This window comes from Peromyscus eremicus, chromosome 8b (assembly GCF_949786415.1).
Source record: "Peromyscus eremicus chromosome 8b, PerEre_H2_v1, whole genome shotgun sequence".
NCBI lineage: Eukaryota > Metazoa > Chordata > Mammalia > Rodentia > Cricetidae > Peromyscus > Peromyscus eremicus.
The window spans coordinates 35,595,332-35,618,580 of record NC_081424.1 but is presented as its reverse complement, the minus strand read 5'-3'; the positions used below and the strand labels follow the sequence as shown (position 1 = coordinate 35,618,580).

The 23,249-nt window shown below is 43.8% G+C and overlaps 1 protein-coding gene across 1 annotated transcript in view; it reads right to left on the bottom strand.

The window, feature by feature from the left end:
- Pde7b (phosphodiesterase 7B) overlaps positions 1 to 23,249 on the bottom strand; it is a 311,056-nt gene that overhangs the window by 64,182 nt on the left and 223,625 nt on the right. Inside the window, exon 3 of the mRNA XM_059272674.1 lies at positions 11,180 to 11,263. Coding sequence (XP_059128657.1) covers positions 11,180 to 11,263 — 84 coding nt within the window. The remainder of the gene's footprint in view (positions 1 to 11,179; positions 11,264 to 23,249) is intronic.

The window sequence follows — 23,249 nt, the reverse complement described above, 5'->3', positions numbered from 1 at the left end:
ACACATGAGGCCATATGCAGTACCAGCGGATGTCAAACATGCTCGCTATGGTTATTATTATCATCATTATGGCTATACTATGTGTATGCTGTGATTGGGGCATATCAGTGGCTCCCCAAAACTAATGAAAGGTCCAGAGCCAGGCTTGGACTACCTTAGGACAAAATATGCTACACTTTCTCTACCTGCCACTCAGGTCCCATGAGTTTATTGTTAGTGCGACAATGTCTTCTTAGAGACAGAATGTGAGCACTGAGCGAACGACCGATTAGGGCCTTTGGAGGATTGAAGTAGGGTTCTCGAAGCTCATGATGCCATAGCCAGGACTCCGAGGGGAAATAGAGGCTTCCTAGGAGAAGTGGCTGGAGAAAGGTGGAATCTGCCAATGAAGTTCAACTGCATTTATGGTGAACCTATCAGAAGCAAGACAAGCTGCTGGGCACATTTATCTCCCTTGTGTCTTTCTTCAGGACAGTAAGAGTGGCATTAATATAATATATACATGTATATGCATATGCATATACATGTATATATGTAAAATCTCTGTCCATACATGTGGTTACATTAGGCAGTTTGAGCATCTTTTCCAAGCTCACAAAATAAGTAGATTTAAAGCTAGATCTGATTTGAAAAACTCCTGGCTGGTTTCTCTGTGACTTTCCTTTGCAGTGTGTGCAGGGGGAGGAGAGCAGAGAGGAAACACTATGAACTTAGAGCTCTGGGTGGGACGGCACGGTTGGGTTGCGAAGGGTTTTTCAATTTCTAGGGCCCACAGACGCTGTATTTGTAAGCGTTCCAGGCACCTATTACCCAGAGTTCCTTGCCTAAGCATGATACATATCAAGAATCCAGCATCCCGTGGCAGACATTAAGTACCCGTCATCTTAAGCTGATGTGGTGGTAGTTGTTAGGTGCAGTGGCCAGGCTGCCTTTCTCTTGGGACTTTGCTTCATAATTACATTCCTTCCTCCCAAGGTTAGTTAAAAGTAATAAACCATCCTGGAGCCCCAAAGCAATTTGATTTGCTAGTTAGGAAGAAAACACGATCTTGTTGATTGTCTAACCCCAACGTCTTCGTTTGGCAACACAAACTATTGTTTAAAAAGTTCATGCCCATTTATATAGGAGAATAAGGGCCATATGCATTTTTTTTTTTCAAAAATCAACTCTTTTTTTAAAGCTGTTTTTGAAAGTTCCAGTTGAATAAACTAAGGGAGACCATGGAAGAAGTGCATCCCTGTGAGAGGAACAAGTAAAGCCATGAACCCACCTGCCATAGTAAATCTCTTAGATCTTCCACAACTTTAAGAGTGGGTAAGCAATGGGAGGAAATAATCCCTCATTTTGTTTATTAATGAAGTCACAAGAGATAAGCTCCGCCTCTTGTGGGTAGGAGGTTGAATCTAATTTCATTGAACAAATAAGCCACTCTAGCTCAATGACTCATAAGGTGACTTCAGTCAAAATAAACCTAATTTGTTCCTCCTTCCCTTTATACCCCACTGTTTCCAGAAATCCAAAGAGGCCACGATACCAGAAATACTCCAAGTGGCTTAGCATTTTGCTCAAGATATGGTGTGATGAGAACTGCCATCTCTCTGTGCTATGAGCAGGTGAGGTGGGTGTGATGTAAGCGGCCACTTCTGTGTTGAGTCCATGACATGGCAGGGGTTGAAGTCTATAAATTGGAGTGTCTAGATAGCTTCTAGCTAGGGGACGCTTGACTGCTGGTGAATCTGACTTTGTGGGTATATCATCAATGGTTTTATAGTGCTTTCCTAAATCACGAACTTATAGTAGCCACTGAATGAACTAATCACTGATTTTGTGATATGTGCTGTTTCCAGATGGCTCATGGAGAATCAAGATTTCCAAGCAGAGGAAATGCTACGTGTGTAGGTGTGGTGTGTGGGATGTATGCTCACAAGCATGTGGGTGCATGCCCCTCATGGTTGCACATGGGGAGGCTGGAGAATAACTTTGAGTGTCCTCTACCATTCTCTGCCTTGGGACAGTGTCTCTTAGGAAATTGGAAACTTGCTAGGTTTTTTTGAGGGAGCTATGCTGGTTGGCCAGCAAGCTCTCAGGATTCACCACCCCTTCACCCCACAGTGCCAGAGTACATAGCCATACCTGGCTCTTTATGTGGGTACTGGGCATTCAAACTCAGTACCTCATGCTTATAGAACAAGAGCTCCTACCTACTGAGCCCCCTCTCCAGCTCCTAGTGGAAGTTCTTAGGGAGGCTTCTCAGCTTCATCGTGGTCCATTATTTCCAACTCTTCCAGACATATCCATTTGACTTTCTTTCTAACTCTACTGGTCCTGCTCAAGGTCACCATCTCTCCCCAGTGTTTCTTACTGCTCTATCATTACCAGACTCATCGACAGTTTCTCAAGATGGCTGGAACCACCCCCTGGCTCTCCCACTGCTCACTATCCTCAAGTTATACTTCTGCTTCCATGCACCATCTACCATTCATACTTTTATTTCATCTGCACCATCGTCTGTAACCTGATTACGTTTCTCTTCAGTCACCGTTTCTCCTACAAACGGGTGTCAATCATTTTTCAGAGGCTCTTGTGATCATGCACAGCTCTTTTTCTTGAGATTCTCTAGTGACCCTCTTTGCTTAATGAATCAAGTTTAGACTCCCTTATCTTGATGTTCCGAGAGGTTTACTTTCTCTCCAGTCAAGATGTTTTCATTGTTCATTTTTAGCCTTTCTTCTCAGTGATCTCAGTCTCTGTATGGCAGATCAATCTTATTTACAGTCGTTTTAAAAGCAATGCACACTTGACCATATGTTTCAGGGTTCAGCATAAGACTACATTATTGCCCTCTTCTTGCTTAGGACACTCTATTTTTATGCCAACTATTTTAGAAAAAGGTTATTAGGTTACCTATTTATTTGCACGGCCCTTGATGTAATGTACACTTGCCTTGGCGACGAGATGGTTAGTTCTTTTAGCATAAAGTAATAGCTCCGATTCATCTCTAGCCTTCAGATCTCCAGACAGAGACACTAACTGTTGTCGTTTTGAGAAGAATTATAAGGATATATTTTTGTTGTTGATTACCCCACCCAGTCCTTGCTGCCTGAGACAGAAGCCACCAATCATACAGAAGTCACCAATCATATCAAAGTTATCTCAGGCTAATGGCTGTTGATGTGGCCCAGGATAGCACGGTCTCATCATTTTCAGCATACAGTGGGTGTTTGGTGTGTCAAATGAATGAACGATAACTGTGAGGAAATACTGGGCTCCCAGATCCAATTTTCTATTTTCTTTCACTCAGATAAAAAAAAGTGAACCGGTTTAATGATGTCAGCCAGGCTAACAAGAGGTGATGGGCACTTTCAGTCCTAGCTTAAGAAGGTGAAAAACATTTGATTTTGAAGATGGTTTTTCCATAACAGCTAGGTGTCTGGAATGATTCCCCACGCCCTGCCCCCGACTTCTCTGCTCTGATCTTACTTGAATAACTTGACTTTCAGTAACACTTTTATCTAGTCAAGTTCAGCTGTGGCAACTCTTCCCTGGTGTTATGTCTTGAAGCATATTCTAGAAGGACAATTAAAAACTGGCCTCAGCATGCAGTCTCTCTTTACTTCTCTGTCACTTCAGTCCCTGCTCACTGACTCAGTCCCAATCTTGATGTCCCAAGACAGAGTTCTTCAGTCTGTAACACGTCTGAATCATATAGAATCGGTATGTATCTTATATTATATATGCTTATTATTACATGTCCATATATTATTATGGGTATCATAAATGTCAACATTTATTTGCATAGGTTTCTGTGAATTTCCCAAGGGCAGTAGTTGTCTCATTCATCTTTGCACCCTGACATGCTGTCAACTGTAGGAGCTGTCCCATTGATGTCCACTGATAGAAGAGTGATGGGGAAGAAATGAAACATTCAGGGTCCCGTCTGCTCTGGCTTCCACCATGAAGTGGCATTTTGGTGGCTAACCATTCTCCTGGTCTGGCACTTCCGCAGCTGAAGAGCTGGGGAGTGTGTGGCCAGAAGCCCTGAGTGCCTATCCCGGAGCACCAGCCAGCTGAGCCAGGAAGTACCACAACCACAAACAGAGCCCTGCCTTTCTTCTGGAGGAAGGTCAATATTGAACTTTGAAATTGTGGGGTGTTAACCTGGCACTCCCAAGAGTGAGAAGTAAGTCTCAAGGAGTCCCAGCTGAGGCCTCCCTTCTCTGCTGGGGGAGCAGTGAGCTGGGATGGGGGGGTGAGAGTACATCCTGTCTGCAAGACTGCTTCTAGAGTGACATTCTAGTTCAGGGTCTTTACATGTCATGTGTGGCCCTCATAGGTGACATTAAAGGGTATTTGACAAGATTACTTCAAGTCTGTCAATACCTGCTGGGAATTCTATCTTACACAATGAGCTTTGCCGGCAAACTGCCTGTCTTATTTACAATGGTGGTGGTGGGGGGAAGGAGATATCAGGTAATATCGGATGCTTTCTAACATGGTTGGTGGCCTTTGCCGAAAGTCCTTCATTGAATGTATTTTATAGGTCAAAGAAAGAATGGCTACAGGGCATTAGCCAGCAAGTGGTTTTTTTTTGTTTTTTGTTTTTGTTTTTGTTTTGTTTTGTTTTGTTTTTAAGCAGTTAAGTCTTTGGGTAATTTTTAAATAAAATAGTTAATATATAGAACATAGATACATTTTGATTCTCCTTTGGAAAGAATAAGCATCTACTTTTGTAACTCTACTAAAATGACCTCAAGACTGTGCAGCCCAAAGGGCCCAGCCTGGAGAAGCAAATCCAAAGGAAGAAAATTTAAGATGAAGATTAGCAAATTAACAAGGCGGGAAAAGCCAGACAACCCATTAACCTACTGCTGCTGAGCCGGGGTGGTTCGGGGCACCCACCAGGCTGTCCCCTGGTTGAAATGTGTACTCTGAAGTAGGAGCCTTGGGTTCCCGAATGTTCTCCAGTCCCTGGGAATGTTTTCTTTGCATGTCACTTCCTCTGCTGAGGGAGTGTGGAAATCACATTGTGTTGTTCTGAGATGGTTGCTATGGGAACATCGCAACCTAGTCATTATCTACTCAGGCTACTGATTATATTAAATCAGGAGACAGAGCTGAGGAAGGGCTGCTAAGGGAGCCAGGAGCCGCCTCCTCTCTGAGGATTGTGATTCCTGGGCTACTGTCCCCTCTCTGTTGGTGTCTTTGAACACAGAATTTTCTCAACACTTGTCTTGTTTTCCCTTTAACAGAGCTAGGAAATGAAATCCATCCACAGGAAGTCGGCACTGGATAATAGAGCTGTTACATTTCCTCGTCTCCAGCCCTCGTACAGTTAGTTCTCTGTTTTAGCTCTTCCCTGGCATAAAAAATAATTGCCTCCCCCTTTTCTCTCCCTGTTCTTCCCTCCATGTTTAGGTATAAAGATAACTCTTTTTAAAGATCCATGTTCCCCGAGTCCCACACAATGGTGCTAGAGACTCCATTTCCTGCTACTTTCCCAGAGAAACTTCTAGAAACTCATACAGATGTTTCTCGTCTACTTGTGGAAAAGGAAACAGGAAACAAAATTGCCTCCTGACAAATACTTTTGTCTCATGTATTTCAACTGATCTGGATGATCTCTTATGAAGAAGAGTTTGAGATCTTTATTCCTGGAATATTATACTCTATTATGATTATGAATCATTATGATGATGATGACTGGCAAATGTTTATTGTGATACAAATGTATCACAAAGTGTATCATGTGGTACAAGATGATGTTTTGAATTAAATATAGATTGTGGAATGGCTAAACGTGGTCAGTTCACATCTGCATTACATACTGACTTTTCTGTGCTGTGAACACTTTAAATTTATCCTCTTAGCAATTTTCAAGTATGTAACAATTTTTTTTAAAAAAGATTTTTATTTTTAAGGATGTGTATATATGTGTGCATGTGTGTGTGTGCGTGTGTGCATACAAGTGCAGGTGCCTGTGGAAGCCAGAAGATGGTGTCAGATCCCCTGAAGTTGGAGTTATAAGTAAATGTGAACTTCCTGATAGGTGCTGGGTCCTCTGCAAGAGCAGTACGTGCTTTTAACTACTGAGCCTACTTACCAGCCCCAATACATCTGTTCTTAACTGCAGTCACTATATTGTACTTCTTAACTTCCTTTTTTTAAAACTGATTTAATTTGATATGTATGGGTGTTTTGCCTGCATGCATGTGCACCAGTTGCATGCCTTTTGCCTGCAAAGGCAAGAAGAGGGTGAGATCCCCTGGAACTAGAGTCAGAGATGGTGGGTGATGCATCATCAGGTGAGTCTTGGGAATCAAACCCACTTCTCTGGAAGAGTGCTCTGATCCACTGAGCCATCTCTTCAGCCCTTGAACTTAATCTTATATGATGTCATGTTTGAGTGGCATTGTGTTGAGTACTCTTTTGTGGGCAGACATTTACAATTGACTGGTCTGTAATTTATTCTTCAGACCAGAACAGACTAAAGGGAAAGCTCCTGTAATGACTAAGGATGTCTTGACCAAGAAAAAAGAAAGAAAATTAGGACCATGAGAGACAAATGAGGTGTTTAACCATTTTGTTATGTAGGTGATATGACTGTGGTACAACATAGTGACTGCAGTTAAGAACAGATGCATTGGGGCTGGTAAGTTGGCTCAGTGGTTAAGAGCAGGTATTGCTCTTCCAGTACCTTCCTTCACGTACATGGAAGGGGATTTTTTTTTTTCAGAAGAATGTGTGTGTAATTAAGAATAATTGTTTCAAATTAGAGTTTTATACCTAGATCAATAAGGAAGTTTGTTTTCTCTTTCCACTTCTGTTGTGTGTAACTTTAGTCCGTGTTAACTTTATTTTTAAAGGATGGTTCTACAAGGTGGGAAGAAGAGGACGATAACAAAGGACAGTGGCCTGGACTGTATGTGTTCATGGAGTCACAAAACTCTTCTCAATCTGCTTAAAGGTATCTACAACAGGGGGTGATAACTTCTTCCTATTAAGGGCCCTCAGCAGGTAAGTTTGGCTTTGTGGATCATGTGGACGTCACTGTAGCTGCCCTACACATTTAGCACCATGGCGGCCCTAGAGGGCCTATCAGAAAATGGCCATGGCAGAATTCCAGTAAGACTCTATTTCCCAAAGGAGGCAGGGGACAGATTTGGTGCATTGGTTGTCATTTACAGCCTCCGGCTGCCATATCCACAAATACCATTCGGACAGAAGACAACTTATTGTAAGTATTAATTCTGATGTCCCCTGTCTGCTCTGACAGGTTGGACAACGTGGAGGTGCAATGGACCTTCCTATTCAGTATGTATTTTTCCCCCTTATGCATAGGCTAGAGTTCCAAGGCAGGCACTGAAGTAGGTGGTAAAGGAGAAGCAGCCAGGAGCATTGTGGGTAGGGTATGGCGGTTGTGTGGGCACCTAAGCATTTTAGTAGAAAGGCTATGGAAATACAGACTAGGAATAGGAGTTTTAGTGATTTGTTTTTTTCTACGTTGAATTTGTTTTAAAATTTAAATTTATAAATGATTTATTTTCAAGCCTTATATCAGATTCTGTCTGATATAAGAGAGAAAGCAAAACTATGATCATTTGAGTAAAATGGCTGTGGGTCTGTCTGTGTCTGTCTCGAAAGAAATGGACACAAAATACGTAATACGCTGGGCGGTGGTGGCGCACACCTTTAATCCCAGCACTCGGGAGGCAGAGCCAGGCGGATCTCTGTGAGTTCCAGGCCAGCCTGGGCTACCAAGTGAGTTCCAGGAAAAGGCGCAAAGCTACACAGAGAAACCCTGTCTCGAAAAAAAAAAAAAAATCAAAAAAACAAAACAAAACAAAAATACGTAACGCAAGGGACTGAGGAAACAGCTCAGTGAGTAAAGTGCTTGTCACACACGCGTGAGAACCTGATTTGTTTGGTACTTTTTAAAATAAGTCCTCACTGTGCAGTCCTCACAGGCCCGGAACTCCTCAGGGAGACCTGGCTGGCATTGACCTCATAGAGATCTGCCTGTCTTCACCTCCCAAGTGCTAGGACCTGAGTATGATCTCCAACACCCCTAAAAAAAGCCAGGGATGGGAGTGCCTGCTTGTAACCCCAACACTGAGGAGGCAGAGACAAGAGGATTCCCAATGCAGGGCTTGTTGACCAGTCAGCCTAATCAGTGCATGAGGGGCGGGGGCGGGGGATATAAATGAGAGAAGCCACCTAAAAAATCAGAGTGGGGAGCAATTGAGAATGATACCCAGCATTGACCTCCAGTCTACACACACACACACACACACACACACACACACACACACACACACACGCACACGCACACGCCCCCACCCACATACATACACACATATGCTTGCACACGAACAAACGTGTACACACACGTTTGAATATGTCAAACTAGTTTGGCAGTTGTTACGCAGAATCGCAATCGGTGGGTACAATCAAAGTTTTAGGAGAAACTTCCAAAAAGTTCTAAAATGCCTCTCTTTAGGCAGAAAACACATCTTTAATTATACAGGCAAACCTCAAGGAGGGTATGAAGAGTTGAAAGACAGTTAAATAGATGGTAGACTTTATAAAGGAGTGGAGATGTGATACACGTAATATACTTTATGCGACTGGACTTTGCAGAGATGCCCACGTACCTATCCCCACCTGGTGATAAGGTGCTGTGGTTGCCGAGTTAGGAAGCTGCAGAGGGATCACCGCAATGGTGATGGTTCATGCTCCGACTCCCACCGCCGTGCAGCCATTACAGAGAGGGGTGGGTTGCATCCCGACTAAATACAAACCTCGCAGTTCTTCAGGCACTCTGTGCTGTTCAGATAAAGGCAGTGATGGCTTACATCTACAGCTATTTAATGCAGCTTTTTGTAAGAGGAGTACTTAATGTCATTGGTAAGTTAACTCTGTAGTCACGGAGTAGCTGGTAACTATAAAGAACTGTTGAGTTCAGGACCTTTGTAGTTTAGTTAGGGACATATCTTATACATCTAGGAAACCGAGGCCACTTAAAAAACCTAATACAGTGAAGGAAGATTAGGATTGTTTTAGTATATTGGATAAAAAGGGAAAGTAGTGAGAGAATTATCTAGAACACAGTCCTAAGGAGAACGGAAAGGGAATTGCAGGGTGGGTGGCCAATGTTTTTACTGGATGAGTGGATAGTTTTTGAGTAACAGGTGCAGGGAAATGGAGGTGGAAATCAGACAGGGTCTGGGGATACCAGACAGGGCCCAGGCTTCAGAAAGCCCCTTGAGGATCTCCTACAGAGGGCCAGAGGGGGGGCAGCCACTTACAGATGATCCTTCAAATATGACCAGTATATAGAAATGATGGCTATCTGCAGTGTATATACATACACACACACATACATACATACATACATACACACATACATACATACATACATACACACATATACACATATTTCTCAGATTAAAAAGGAAAACAAATGATTTTTAAAAATCTATTTTTCACATGCAGAGACCTTTGTTAGAGACAATTAACTACTCCGTACTCCACTACAAAGACCGTCACACTTAGTGATGCTTGTGAGCAATGGGGTTGAATTAAGAACCATTTAGAACCTTGGCTTTATAAAGACCTAATTCCCAGTTTCCTCGATTATATTAGAAACCATGAAATAGCATCTATCTACGGTTGGAAAGAGGCTTTTTGGTAATTTTCTCCCCAGGACTCAGTGGGAGAGTTCCGGTATAGATGAATAATGTCCTGCTTTGTGGAACCTCCCTCCTGGTGACCCAGACATTTATACAGCCAGGAGACTGCCAGCAGTGTAGAATTACGTGGGGAATGAGAACAGCTTGTATGGCATCATAAGGAGAGGTCAGAGGTACCACCTGAGCTCCCACAGGATACATTCAATGCTGCATTGGTCTAGCTCCCACAGGCTGCATTCAATGCTGCATTGGTCTAGTTTCCACAGGCTGCGCTCAATACTGCATTGGTCTAGCTCCCACACATTGTATTTGATATTGCATTGTCTAGAGGTGGCACAGTGTTGAGTTTTACAAAGTGTTGGCAGGGGTGGGGTGGGGGTGGGCATTTGCTTCTAGTATTAAAGAAGTAATTCTGTCTCTACACCCTTGGAAGAGCTGAAAAACAGGCCCTGAACAATGGTAGGAGAAACACAAACATGTCCATCTTCTACTGGCCTTTCACCAATCTTAGGATCAGAAATAGCAAAGTCTAAATTTTCCTAGTCATTTCCAGGGGTTGAGGCAAATCAGATTACCGCCTGTGCGGAGCTTGTTTATGTCAGAGGAAAGTAATACCCTGTGGATACCATCCAGCACTTTGAAATTTATAGATGGGCAGGGATGTGAGGCCCAAACAACAAAATCCTTGGGGCGAATTGTGCAATCTATTATTGGCAGCTCCTTCCATCCACCAGAAGTCCGAGGTGAAGGATCACCATGACAGAAGATATAAAATCTGGAGAAACGGCCTGCCACTGGTTTGAATTTCCTAAGGAATGTAAGATTAAGTAACAGTGGAAGGAGAGGATGCCCTACTGAGTGCATCACAAAGCAGGAAGGAAGCAGCAGTGTGGATGGGAAGGACTTCCCTTTAATGACCTGTCATTAAGAATGTAAAAATAGGGTTTACAGGAGAACAGGAGGATAAGAAGAAAGAGTTAGTGATGGGGGGGGGGGGAGGCGAGTGTCCTAGGATTTACCTGTGAAATTTAGAAAACTAAACAGCACTTCTCCTAGCCCTACCCTGGCTGCAGGTGGAGAATTGTTAGAAGATACAAAGAGCACCTTGTGTTTTCTTTTTCTTTAACTTTCTTTTTCCTTCTCTCTTGTCTGTCTCTCTGTCTCTCTGTCTCTGTCTCTGTCTCTGTCTCTCTCGCCAGGCTGGCCTCCAATGACTAGAGATCCTCCTGTCTCTGCCTCCCTCGTGCTGGCATTAAAAGCCACTGACCGGCTTGTTTTCAACGCTGATGTGAGAGCCTTGGGGCAGAGCTCAGAGTCCCTTCCCACGTGAGGAACTTGAGAGACAAAGGCTTAAGTTCCAGTTGAGGGGACAGAGGGAGAGGAAGGAAGGCAGACCTTGCAAGGTTTTGAAGTTCATGGGGGAAATGAGGTGGTTTTTCTCCCCCCAAAAGAAAACATTTGTTCCTTTCCAGGTACACTTGGTTACTCACTGTTGAGTAGACGGAAGTCAATGAATGGGTAGGAGCCGCGGCGTTCAGCAGGAACCCCGGTCTGACCCCTTAGTCGTACATCTCCTAGAAAACAGAAAATCCAAACAAGTGTTGGAAACCGTTGCCAAGGATATTCACTTTTCCTCAGCAAATCCTCCTAACGAGTTATGTCAGCGGAACCAACACAGGACATTAGGAGAAAATCCACTCCTTTTCACCCCCGTTAAGAGAGTGCTGGATGGGAACGGGGTGATTAATTACTGCAGAGCGTAATGGATCTGCCAAGACTACACCGGATCAACCGCTACTCTCTTGTATTTACCTGCCCTGTGAGAATTTCAACAGTTTCCGTCATCGTCTTATGCTCCCCGGAGCTGGAGAGATGGAGTAGCTGGACCTGGAGAATGGATGGTGTTCTGTGGTTGTGGCGCCTCCCTTAGCGGGTGCAGTGGCCCAGTGCATTATTTTCTGATGGTGTCCACCTTCTTCGCCCCTAGGCTGTGCCATTGGTGAACATTACAGCCTGCCAGCTCAGTGACAAATCGTTTAGACTCCTACCTGCTCTTGTTCTCATGACAGTGTTTCCAATACTTCTATCTCTCTTCAGCCTCTTCTAGTGACTGCCTTCAGGTCCCTTTTTGGTGTGTGTGTCCTGCCTTCCCAACCCGGGAAGGAAAGCAAGTAGCGAGGAGACAGTAGACTTGAGAATAAAGCAGACCTTGGAGAAACCTAGTTTGGCCACTCGCTACCTGTGTTATTTATCTTGGGACACATATTTCTCTCTGCTTCAGGCCTCCTGTCCAATGAGAAGGACTTGCTTCCAAGTGCCTCTGTCTGAGTGTCTAAAATGACTCTGGTTACCTGGCTGTGGCTGCTGGCCTGCCCTCTCCTGGACACCCGCAGAGCAGGGGCTGAGCACGTTATGTGGTCTGCATTTCTCCATTGCACTTTGTGTACCTTCTGGTCCTTGGTAGACACTAAGTGATTGCTCCACCAATCATTACAGACCATGTGGACTCCAAAGGAGAGGCAGAAATGCATGACCAGGAATGGATTTCCGGAAGAACTGAGTCAGGGGAGGTTCTAGAACAATGGTCCTCAACCTGCAGGTCGGGAAACCCTTTAGACCATCGGAAGACACAGATATTTACATCATGATTCCTAACGGTGGCAAAAATCACGGTTAGGCAGTAGCAATGGAATAGTTTTATGGTTAGGGGTCACCACAGCATGAGGAGCTCTGTTAAAGGGTTGCAGCGTTAGGAAGGTTGGGAACCGCTGCTGTAGAAACATCAGTACCAGGAACAATGGGGCACCTCTCATGAGCCACTTTCCCCCAGACGTCACAGGAGCCTCAGCCTGGGAACAGGTAGGAGGGACAGTCTAATCTTTGAGGTCAGCCAGACCTGAGGGAGCGTGCCACCCACTGCTACCCTTGCAACTGACAAAGTGAAGATTCCCTTACAGGCAGGAGCCTGGTACATTCTGGGCTTTGTACTTCATGTTGGTGCCTTAGGCGTCCTGCTTTGTGCGATCTGGTCCTTCACTGTGCTTTGGTGTTGGAGATTCTTACAACTTAAGGACTAGAAAGGGGTGAGTTCATTTTTAAAACAGATAAAGGAAAGTCAAAGGATGAAGGAAAAGATGAAAAGTTCGCTAAAATATGAGTGTTATCTGTTGAGCGTAAGTGGTGCACGCCTATGCCACCCCAATACCCAGGAGGCCAAAGCAAGGAGAATCATGACTTCCAAGGTAGCCTGGCCTATGTAGCAATACACACATGCACACACACACACACACACACACACACACACACACAAACACACACAGGCAATAGCTGAACCAAAGGCCACTCAGAAGTAAAAGGTTTCTTCTACCTTGTATTATCTTGAACACCTACATTTGTAACACTTCTGATTTCACAAATCTTTCTCAAAACCACTGTGGTGGATTTTTTGTCATGCATCTTTCATTGGATGTTAACCATAGCCTAGTGAGGAGAAATACTATTATAGTCCTTGTTTTATAAGTGAGAATACAGTGGCTCTAGGGAGAAAGGCTGAGAGACTATTACCCTTTATCCTGGAGCCTCAGTAAAGGGCTCAGATCCCTCCCAAGCTCCCAGGAAGAACACACCAGCTTTTCCTTGAGTTTATGATGCTTTCCTCTTGCAATGGGCAGAGCTAGTATCAAGTCTAGGTTCTTCGACTCATGGGCAGGGCTCGCCTCAGCACCATGTCTAACAGTTTGTAGACTTCATTCTCAAAATGAAATGACAAGGAGATCTCAGACCCCTATACTGTGGAATTTGGACTTGCAGCAGCCATTCAGAAAACAATAGCATGTGCATCAAAAACTCATCCAGTGCTAATGTCAATGAATTTATAGCTTGTAATTATGTGTGGCACACATGTGCTTTAAAAATCTAAACCGCAACCCATCAAAATGCAGAGAACAAGTGACCACATGGTGACCAACCCAACTGATATATCTACACCACAACTCCTCCTGCACTTGGGAAAAGGCTTGGGGATCATAGCGGAAGAAGGGGCGGGAAGACTGTAAGAACCAGAGGAACAAGAACTTGCTGTAAGGTTTCATCTCCTAGAAACGTCAGAGAAGCTACACCCAGGAAATCTCATCAACATGGCAGCCTAAATAAGACCTGAACAAGAACAACACAAATAGACATGTTAGCACACAGAAGGGGGAAACCTTACCAGGCCTCAACACTAGACAAAGAACTACAAGCAGGAATGTTGAGAGCAGAAGAAATCGTCTTCCCTTGGGAAGAACCCCTGAACTCGTTCTCCAATTCCAAGAAATCAGCCCTGAGATCATACATACAAGCAACATTATGTGGACTATGAAAGTTGTGTTTACATATTTAGGTGTGTGTGTGTGTGTGTGTGAGAGAGAGAGAGTGAGTAAGTGTGTGTGTGTGTGTGTGTGTGTGTGTGTAAAACAACAGTTAAAGAAATAGAAAACTTGAGATAGCACAAGACAAGCTGCATGGGAAGAGCGAGAGGGAGGAAATGGAAAGAGGAAAATGACATAATTATATTTTAATTTCAAAAAAATATTAAAGAAAATCTATGCATAGGTGTGCTGGCTGGTCTTCTTCCCTAGGCTGATGGTCCTGGGTTCTATAAGAGAGCAGGCTGAGCAAGTCATGGGGAAGAAGTCATTAAGCATTGTTCCTCCATGGCCTCTGCATCAGCTCCTGCCCTCTAGGTTGCTGCCCTGTTTGATTTCCTATCATGACTTCCTTCAATGATGACCAGTGAGGTGGAAGTGTAAGCCAAATAAACCCTTTTCCTCCACAACTTGTGTTTCGGTCACGGTGTTTCTTTGCATCAACAGGAAACCTAACTAAGACCGAGGCTGAGACTGTAGGTGTTTCTAGGAAGCTGTCTGGGTTTGTGGCTTTGTTGACCTGGTGTCATGCCTTGGGCTCTTCTCGGAGATTTGAGGCTTGCTATTTGAATTGACTTCTCTCTTAGTATCTTCTTTCAGTCTTGAAAGAATTGCTTTTGAATTTGTAGTTATGAGGGGAACCATTTTCTCAGAATGTTCTGAGAGAAATTTTCTGTGTGATAGTGATGTTGGTTTTAATACCTTCCTTGAACAGGGTTCATTTCTGTTGCCAGTCTAGGGATGCGGGGCATAGAGATGCCTCACCATGGAAGACTGTAGATTTAGGGAAACTAAAGAAAGCGTTGCATAGCAGAGTAGGTAGAGAGGAGGCACATACTAGGAATTGGGGGATCCCTGTCCTGATAGGACCAACGTGCTGTCATAGTGAAGTACACTAGATAAGTCTGTAATCACTCTGAAGTTCAGTTTTATAACATTTAACTTATATAATTACACGAACTTTGCCTCCTTTATAAGATTTATTGTGAGGACATTACGACATGTGAAAATAATATGACCAACATTTATTGACTACTTAGGCCCTGCTGAGCATTTTATATGCATTACGTTATCAATTATTATCAATTAAACAATTTGAAGTAGGTATTATTATTATTCATTATTATTATTGTTATTGTCATTATAACATTTTGTGGCTGAGGAAATGAAAGTCAATGGAAATTTGATGTGTCCAAACTTAATACAGGTTAGCATGAATTTATGCTTAAACTCAGAGCTGACCCCGAGTCCATGCTCTTGACATCTTTCCTATAGTATTTGCATTGAAAACCGCACAAACGGTTAAATACTAGCCTTTCCTTGTCTATCGTATACTGTGATTCCTGTATGATGATGAATAAGGTATGTGGCCGTCACAATCCTGCAGACTGAATACTGGGCAATCTATCACCTCGACAAATCCAGGATTCAGCCAAAGAGATGTTTATTCAAAGAGCATTTCAGTGAGGATGGCTGAAGGAATAAGACACTAACTTCTCTTCTGGATCAACAGGCTGTCTATTTCTTTCCAGTTTGGAATGGAAAACTATTACTAGAACAATCCCTCGGCAGAATCAACGGGGTTTGTGATTTACTTATTTTGAGTTCTCAGTGAAGCGGAATTTTCATGATGAACCCCCACTTTTGGAGAAAGAGACAGCAGCAAACAAGCTGCTGTGGAAGACATCTAACTAGGAAACATCAACAGGAGAGACCACAGACGATGACCTTACCCTAGGGTCAGCTTCAGGCTTACATCGCGTGCAGCTATGGTTACAGTCTGGGGCGCTGGTGTCTGTCACACCTATTGACAGCCCTTAGAGGTAGTCAACGACTGCTTCTGGAGAGAATTAAGCCGTGTTGAAAACACCAGGAAGGCCAGGGGCAGCATGTATCTTTGAAAGTTTTCAACACGAGTTTGTATAAAAACAAACTGGACACACCCTGCCGCGGGCCTTCTTACTATTAGAGGAGGATGGACATTTTAAGCATATAGTTACTATATGGAAAGTTATCTTTCTTTCTTCCCACTTCCAAGAGTCCCTCTGATGCTGAATGGCTTCAACATGCGGGTGAGAAGAGAAATAACCGAGTGAGGAAGTCCTTAGGAGAACCAAGGCCACTGGGCTTTTGCCCTCAGGACAGAACAAGTAGTGTCCTTGTAGAGCTGTTCTTCCTGGCCCCCCGGTCTGGGCAATCATCTGTTTACCTAGGGCCTTATATCCAAGCTAAACAATTATTTTGACTATTCATTAAGCCCTTGTTTAACTTCAGCAGCTTTATTTTATTTTATTTTATTTTCCTGGCAAAGGAAAGGTGCGGTGGAAGCCGGGAGGAAGCATTGACAGCTCAGAGTCGTGTCCTCAGTCTGTTCTCATTGTGTTCCAAAAGGAAGCAAACAGCAAGGGAATTCTTATTTTTGAAAGGTCTGCTGCTCTTTTGCTCCTACGGAGCTGAAAACATAACATGTCGTCCTTGGTCCTGAAGGCTGCCGACGCAGGCAGAAGGCTGAGCTGAGTCATTCCGGGAGCCAAGACCCAGAGACAGTCCCTGACCCTCCCAGGGGACCCGGCTCCGGATGGACCTCTTGCCCACTTGGCCTCTCTCACACGGTGTCTGTTTAATAAAAGCCTGTGCTAGGGAGCAGACGTCGATGTGGCCTCTTATGTAACTGGCAGGGAGGGTGGAGCCGGACAGTGATGACAACTTACAGTGGCTGAAGCACGGGCCATATGAGAAGAACCAGACTCCTGCCCCATCGAGTGGGGCCAAGGTCACTTTCGGGTGAGCAGAGGGGCTAAGGAAGGGACGGAGCAGTAGCTGCTGTGATCCTAGTAGAAGGAAGATGGCGGTGATGATCTTGCTGAATGCAGGTTTCAGGGAGCACGGTACAGTAGTGGCGTCGAAAACATGAAATCCTAGAGCAACCCAAACGTGGTGGAGAACGCAATACTCTGCTAGGAAGTCATTCCCTGGAGCATCCTGTGCACGTTACAAAGTCATGTCTCTGCTGGTCTCCGGTAATATGAAGACAGAGAACCAGAGCCCCACAGCTCAGACCTGAGCTCTCTCCACACAGCATTGCCTTCACTGCAGGGCTGTTTACTTTCAGAGTTAGTTAAGAGTAAGCTCTCTGCGAATACTTAAGCACCTTAACAAAGAGAGGGACAGCTGTACGATGTAATCATCCTTAGGCTTTGGGGACAGTATAAACAGCCTGGATGCATAACGCAGGCAGAGAGCATTATCTGAGTATTATTGTTTTACATGAGAGAAACAGTGAGGCTGATCAGAGCCAAATTTTCCCCGGAGAGTTTCAGTTTTCCGCTCTTCTTTAGGATAGGGTCTCATTATATATCTCACATTGGGCTAGAATTCACTATATCGTCCACAAGAGCCTCAAACTCAGAATGCTCCTGCCTCAGTCTTTCAACTACTGGGGTCATGGGCACATACTTTCATGCTCAGCTCCATCTTCAAGTTTCTTGAGTGCGACAGGCTGTATCTGGTCACAGAGGACTGTCTACCAGAGTGCCTAAGTAGAAGGATCCTTCTTGATTGATTGCTCTGTTTCAGTAGCTATCATTTCTGAGTCATTGTTGAAAAACATTTATGTAGCAAGAAAACCCCTGACAGTTAGTTGTCCAGAAACCCGGCTTTGGACAGAAAGCAAAATAAAGTTTTCCTCGCATGCATAAAAGAAAGGACCATATTACCAAACAAGGCACTCTGTAACCTTAGCTTAGGGTTACTCAACACCTGGTGACAAATGTGTATTTGGGGACTTGAATGCTGGGAAAGTTAGCATGTAAACAGCAGGACTTTAGCTTCCAGAGCAGGTAAGGCAGGTTTTCAACCAGGCTAGTAACAACGGGAGCTGCTCTCATTTTTTCAGCTTGATAGTGTTTCGGAGGAAAACAGGAGGGGGGAAAAAGAGTTCCAATCGCTGGGGATACAGGAGTCTAATAAAAAAGATATTGAAATAGAAGCCGCGGGAAGGCCTAAGGAGAATTCCAAGGAGCTGGTAAATAACTTAAAAGAACATACAGAACAGGTCTCTTCTGTAGCACACGAATCTTAGAAAGTCTTATTAATAAAATCAAACCTGGGGCCAGGTATTGGGGTGAAGGCTGGAAGATCAGAGAAGCAGAACAAGCCACAGCTTCCTCACCTCGCCAGTTCCTTAGCTTATCCTGTTTCCTCAGACTGGAAGCCTCCGAGTCCTCATCCAGAATGAATTTCAGTTGAACTGTTGCTAGAACCCTAAAAGCTTAACCAGCCAAATGCTTAACCAGCTAAAAGCTTCTAGTTTCTAGTCCTCATGCTTTATATACCTTTTTGCTTTCTGCCATCACTCCCTGGGATTAAAGGCGTGATGAGTCTCCATGCTTGGCTGTATCCTTGAACACATGGATTTCAGCCTCTGGAATGCTAGGATTAAAGGCGTGTGCTACCACTGCCTATCCTCTATGTTTAATATTGTGGCTGTCCTGTTCTCTGACCCCAGGTAAGTTTATTAGGGTGCACAATATTTTGGGGAACACAATACCACCATACTCTTCCAAGGGTTGAGGAGAATAACCTGAGGTTATTCAGAGACCAAGCCACCGGGGTCTGCCTTAAGTAACAAAGCTCACTGGCGGTGTTATAAGCTGTGTGCTACTTCCCGGACAACGCCTTTACCCCCAGAATCTCTCCAAAGCCAAGACTGTTGTTTAATGTAGATATTCTCTATATAAAGTGCTCAGCACGCTACCTAGCAACATGATCCCTAGCATATAATAAGTACTCAAAAAAATTACTCTTCTGATATTCTGAGGTCCCTCCCCCTGCTACCCTGAGACTGAGAAGGATTTCCTGAGCATCAACAGCTGTCAGGGCAACTTTACAAGTCTGAGGTCCCTATAACAACCTCCCTTAGAGCTGGTAAGTGACTATGTCACATTAGATCAGGCAGCCCTGGGAGCTCTGTGTCCCTAGTCTCAATGAGAATTACCCAGAATGCTGTTCAGGGTAATAATCTGGGCTTGATCTGCCAAATCTGTATTGCTCCTCTCTCTGCTGTGTGGTGATATATTGTGTACCCCAATAAAGCTTACCTGGGTAGCAGAAGACAGAGCCAGCCACTAAATTAGACATAGAGGTCAGGCAGTGGTTACACACAGACCTTTAATCCTATCACTCGGGAGGCAGAGATCCGTCTGGATCTCTGTGAGTTCAAGGTCACACTGGGCTACATGAGAGAACAGAACCAGGTGGTGGTGGCATACACTTTTAATCCCAGGAAGTAATATGGCAGGACACAGAAAGGTATGTAAGGCATGAGGAAACAGGAACTCGTCGCTCTCTTGAGGATGAGGATTTCGTAGAGGTAAGCTAGTGGCTGGCTGTTCTGATCTTTCAGCTTTCACCTCAATATCTGGCTCTTTTTTTTTTTTTTTTTAAGACCTTTTAAGATTCGTGTTACACTGCTGGGCATACCTGGTTAAGAGAAGTAAGTATTAAAACTGTGCCCTGAGGACAGCAGAATGTGGTCCCCAGTGCTTTCCCATGGCATGTGTGCTGCGGCCCTTGGCCCAGATGTGACTTAGAAGATTACCCTGGAATTTTCTGCTTAAGAATTGAGACTCGCCGGGCGGTGGTGGTGCATGCCTTTAATCCCAGCACTCGGGAGGCAGAGCCAGGCGGATCTCTGTGAGTTCGAGGCCAGCCTGGGCTACCAAGTGAGTTCCAGGAAAGGTGCAAAACTACACAGAGAAACCCTGTCTCGAAAAACAAAAAACAAAAAACAAAAAAAAGAAAAAAAAAGAATTGAGACTCAGTCGGCCAGTTCTGAAGCAGGCTTGGGGGGGGGGTTCTAATTTGGTTCATGTCATCAAATGATCACGTGAAACATGAAACCGAATGTTAGAGAGTAGATGGGAAAGCCGGAGACACAAAGGTGTGTAAGCTTCTTGGCACTCCGACAATCCTCAGACCAGAAGAGAATGAGGTCAGGAGTAAATACAGCATCGGCCAGAGAGAACCTAGCAGTGACTCCAGAAGGTTTGGGTTCAGGTTCCTCTCTCAGAAGCATTGTGAAACTTCATGAAATTATATAGATAAATACCTCACAAATACTCCAGTTGAAAACAATTCCCCACCAGTTTCCGTCTGAATTGAAAGAAAATCATTTACTTTTTAAGTCATGTAACAATAAGTGTTGATATTCAACGTCAACACAGGTTTTGTGTTTAAAAGGCAACTGTACATCAGAACAATGGCTGGAAGTGTAATTTGAATCTTATACCAGGTTTCCAGAAAACGAGATTTCTGGGGATACAGATAAACAATCGAAACCAGAAGCGATACTTTCAGAAATCATTAGAAAGATGCCTTTCTATCTGATGATCATGTTAGCTTTCTGGGATATATATGTTTATATATGGGAGAAGTTATAGGGGAGGAGAGAGATGAAAGAGAGTAAGAAAGTAAGAAAGAGGAAGACACTGAGAAAGTCAGTGAATGAATATTGGGAATGAGGGAGAGCAAGCATCAGGGAAAGTCATATAAATGTGTCTATTAGATATGTGTATAGGGCATATATTTTGCATATTTAAACAGTTGTGACTTTCACAGAAAAACAGAATTCTTAAAAAGAAGTCAGTTCTTGCCCTCCATGTTATAAATCTTATTTAATGTAAGTGATGCTGATGATACTTGATAGCTGTGGTAGTGGTGGATGTTGTGGTGAGAAACCTTGCAAATGGCCTTAGCCTATGGGGCTTGGCCTCCTGGAGGGGACAGTGTAGGCTAGTTCTATTCAGAAACACAGCACCGCAGCTTTGGCTAGTGGGACAAAAGAGATCAATAGCATGTTATAAAATATGTAAGGACTTCAACCTTCCCAGAGGAAGGATGACCCACTAGGGGATGATTGCTGTAGACCAGGTGAGAAAGCAGAGGAGGGATGACTCTCTAGGGATGACTGTAGTAGACCAGCTGAGAAACCATGGGAGGAATAACTCTAGGGGGCGACTGTAGCAGACCAGGTGAGAAACAATGGAAGGGATGACTCTCTAGTGATGACTGCCATAGACCAGACGAGAAACCAGGGGAGGGATGACTCTCTAGGGGATGAGGGATGACTCTCTAAGAGATGACTGCAGTAGGTGAGAGAAGATGGTAGCTGAGAAGAGAGATTGCTGTTAGAGAGTCTTAGCTGACTTTAGAGATGTTAGTAGATAAACAGACGAAATGCCACAAGGAGCTGTATGGGAGAGCAGAGGGAGAGGGAGACAGCAAAGATGATTCCCAAGTTGCTGTCTTGCGCAGTGGATGACTGTGAACCATAGAAAAAGACAAGTCTAGAGAGACCTAGTTTGGAGAGAGAAGTTCACTCACTTGACTCTGGTTGCACTACTGAGATTTCAAAGAAAAATGTGCAGCAATGTGGGCTCAGAGGAACATTTGGGATGGCAAAATAGCTGTGTAAATCAAGGAAAGCTATGGAATATCCAAAGCAAAACGTCTGAGGAAAAAAATCCATAAAGTTAACAACATAATGAAAAATCAGAAAATAATTTTAAGTAAATGCAAAAAAAAAAAGTAATAGGCCTACATGAAGCTGCTCACAAAGTGAAGGGGCGGGGGGTAGGACCAAACATTCAGCCTTTAGTACTAACTCAAGCAGTAATTACTGTCTTGTAGCACATGGGGCTTGTAAGGAAGAGGAAGCCATGGTGTGGAAGGGGGAAGAAACTTCTATCACAGAAGAGAATGTGCCGAGATGAATGGAACAGGATTCAGGGATGGCTTGGGTGGGAAAGTGCAAGGTTAAGACCTGAGTTTAGATTCCTGGAACCCAGGCAGAGCTAGTTTGCATAATGAATGTCTATAATCCCAAGGTGTTTACTGTCAGATGGGAGGTGGAGGTGGGAGGCATTGACAGGAGAAGCCCCGGGAGCTCCTGGGCCAGCTGGTCTGGTGTGCACAGGGGAGAACAGGAGACTCTGTCTCAGACAAGGTAGAAGTAAGGACTAACACCTGAGATTGTGCCTGTTGTAGACACAGGCATGGCCACAAGTGCACGCATGTGCGCATACTTAGACACACACAATTTTAAAATAGGAAGAAATTATGTATGAAGATGTCACAATGAAACCCACTACTTGTTTGCTAGCTTGAAAAATTTAAAAATACTGAGATTCAAACAAAAAGAGCAGGTGGAAGAGTGACTGGACAAAGTCCATTAGATTCTGTGGTCATCACATCAAGCTGGAGAACTGGGAAGCCTGTCCTCAAGAGGCTGATATGCAGATCCCCAGTGATAAATGGATTATTATTTTAATGTGTATTTTTAAATATTTTAAAATTAAAATTTAATTACATAATTTCCCCATTCTTTGTCCCCCTTCTCACTCCTTCTATGTAACTTCTTATCACCCCCTTTCAAATTCACGGCCTCTTTGAATTTTTGCCATCTGCTTTTCACATTCAGAATTTTTGTGTGTGTGTGTGTGTGTGTGTGTGTGTGTGTGTGTGTGTGTGCATGCGTGCTGATAAATGTGTGTCACAGAATGTCTGTGGAGGTCAGAAAACAGCTTTGGGACATTGTTTCTCTTTTACTGTGTGAGTCCTTGGGATCAAGAACAGACTGCCAGTCTTGGTGACACGGGCTTTTATCTGATGAGCCATCTCACTGGTCCTGATAAGTTGAAGGCCATAAATTTTCAGCAAGCAGCGCTTCATCTGTATACAGCATTTGCTTGTAATCTGTCCAACTGGAATGATTGAAATGATGAGAGTTTTAGCAAAAATACCATGCGGACCTCAAGAACGGTAGTAATCCCTATGAATAATAAAATATAATTTGAAAATTGCTCTGAGGATAGAACACTCCAGGTCATGACTATGTCTCCGAAATTTTGCAAAATATAGCACTAACTTGTCTAATCACTTCTAATACTTAGGTATACATCAAGAAAAAAACATAGTCTACCAAGTGTTTCTCGGGAGGAGAAGATGGATATAGCAACTAGAATTAACATTATTAGGAAGATCCAACCCAAATCAGCACTGCAAAATAGAAGAAAACCATTTTCAGGCATTGTTTGTTTTCACGTGCTTCTGGACTTCCTGATTCTGGCCGGGAACAAGGTCAAGCTTGCCAAAA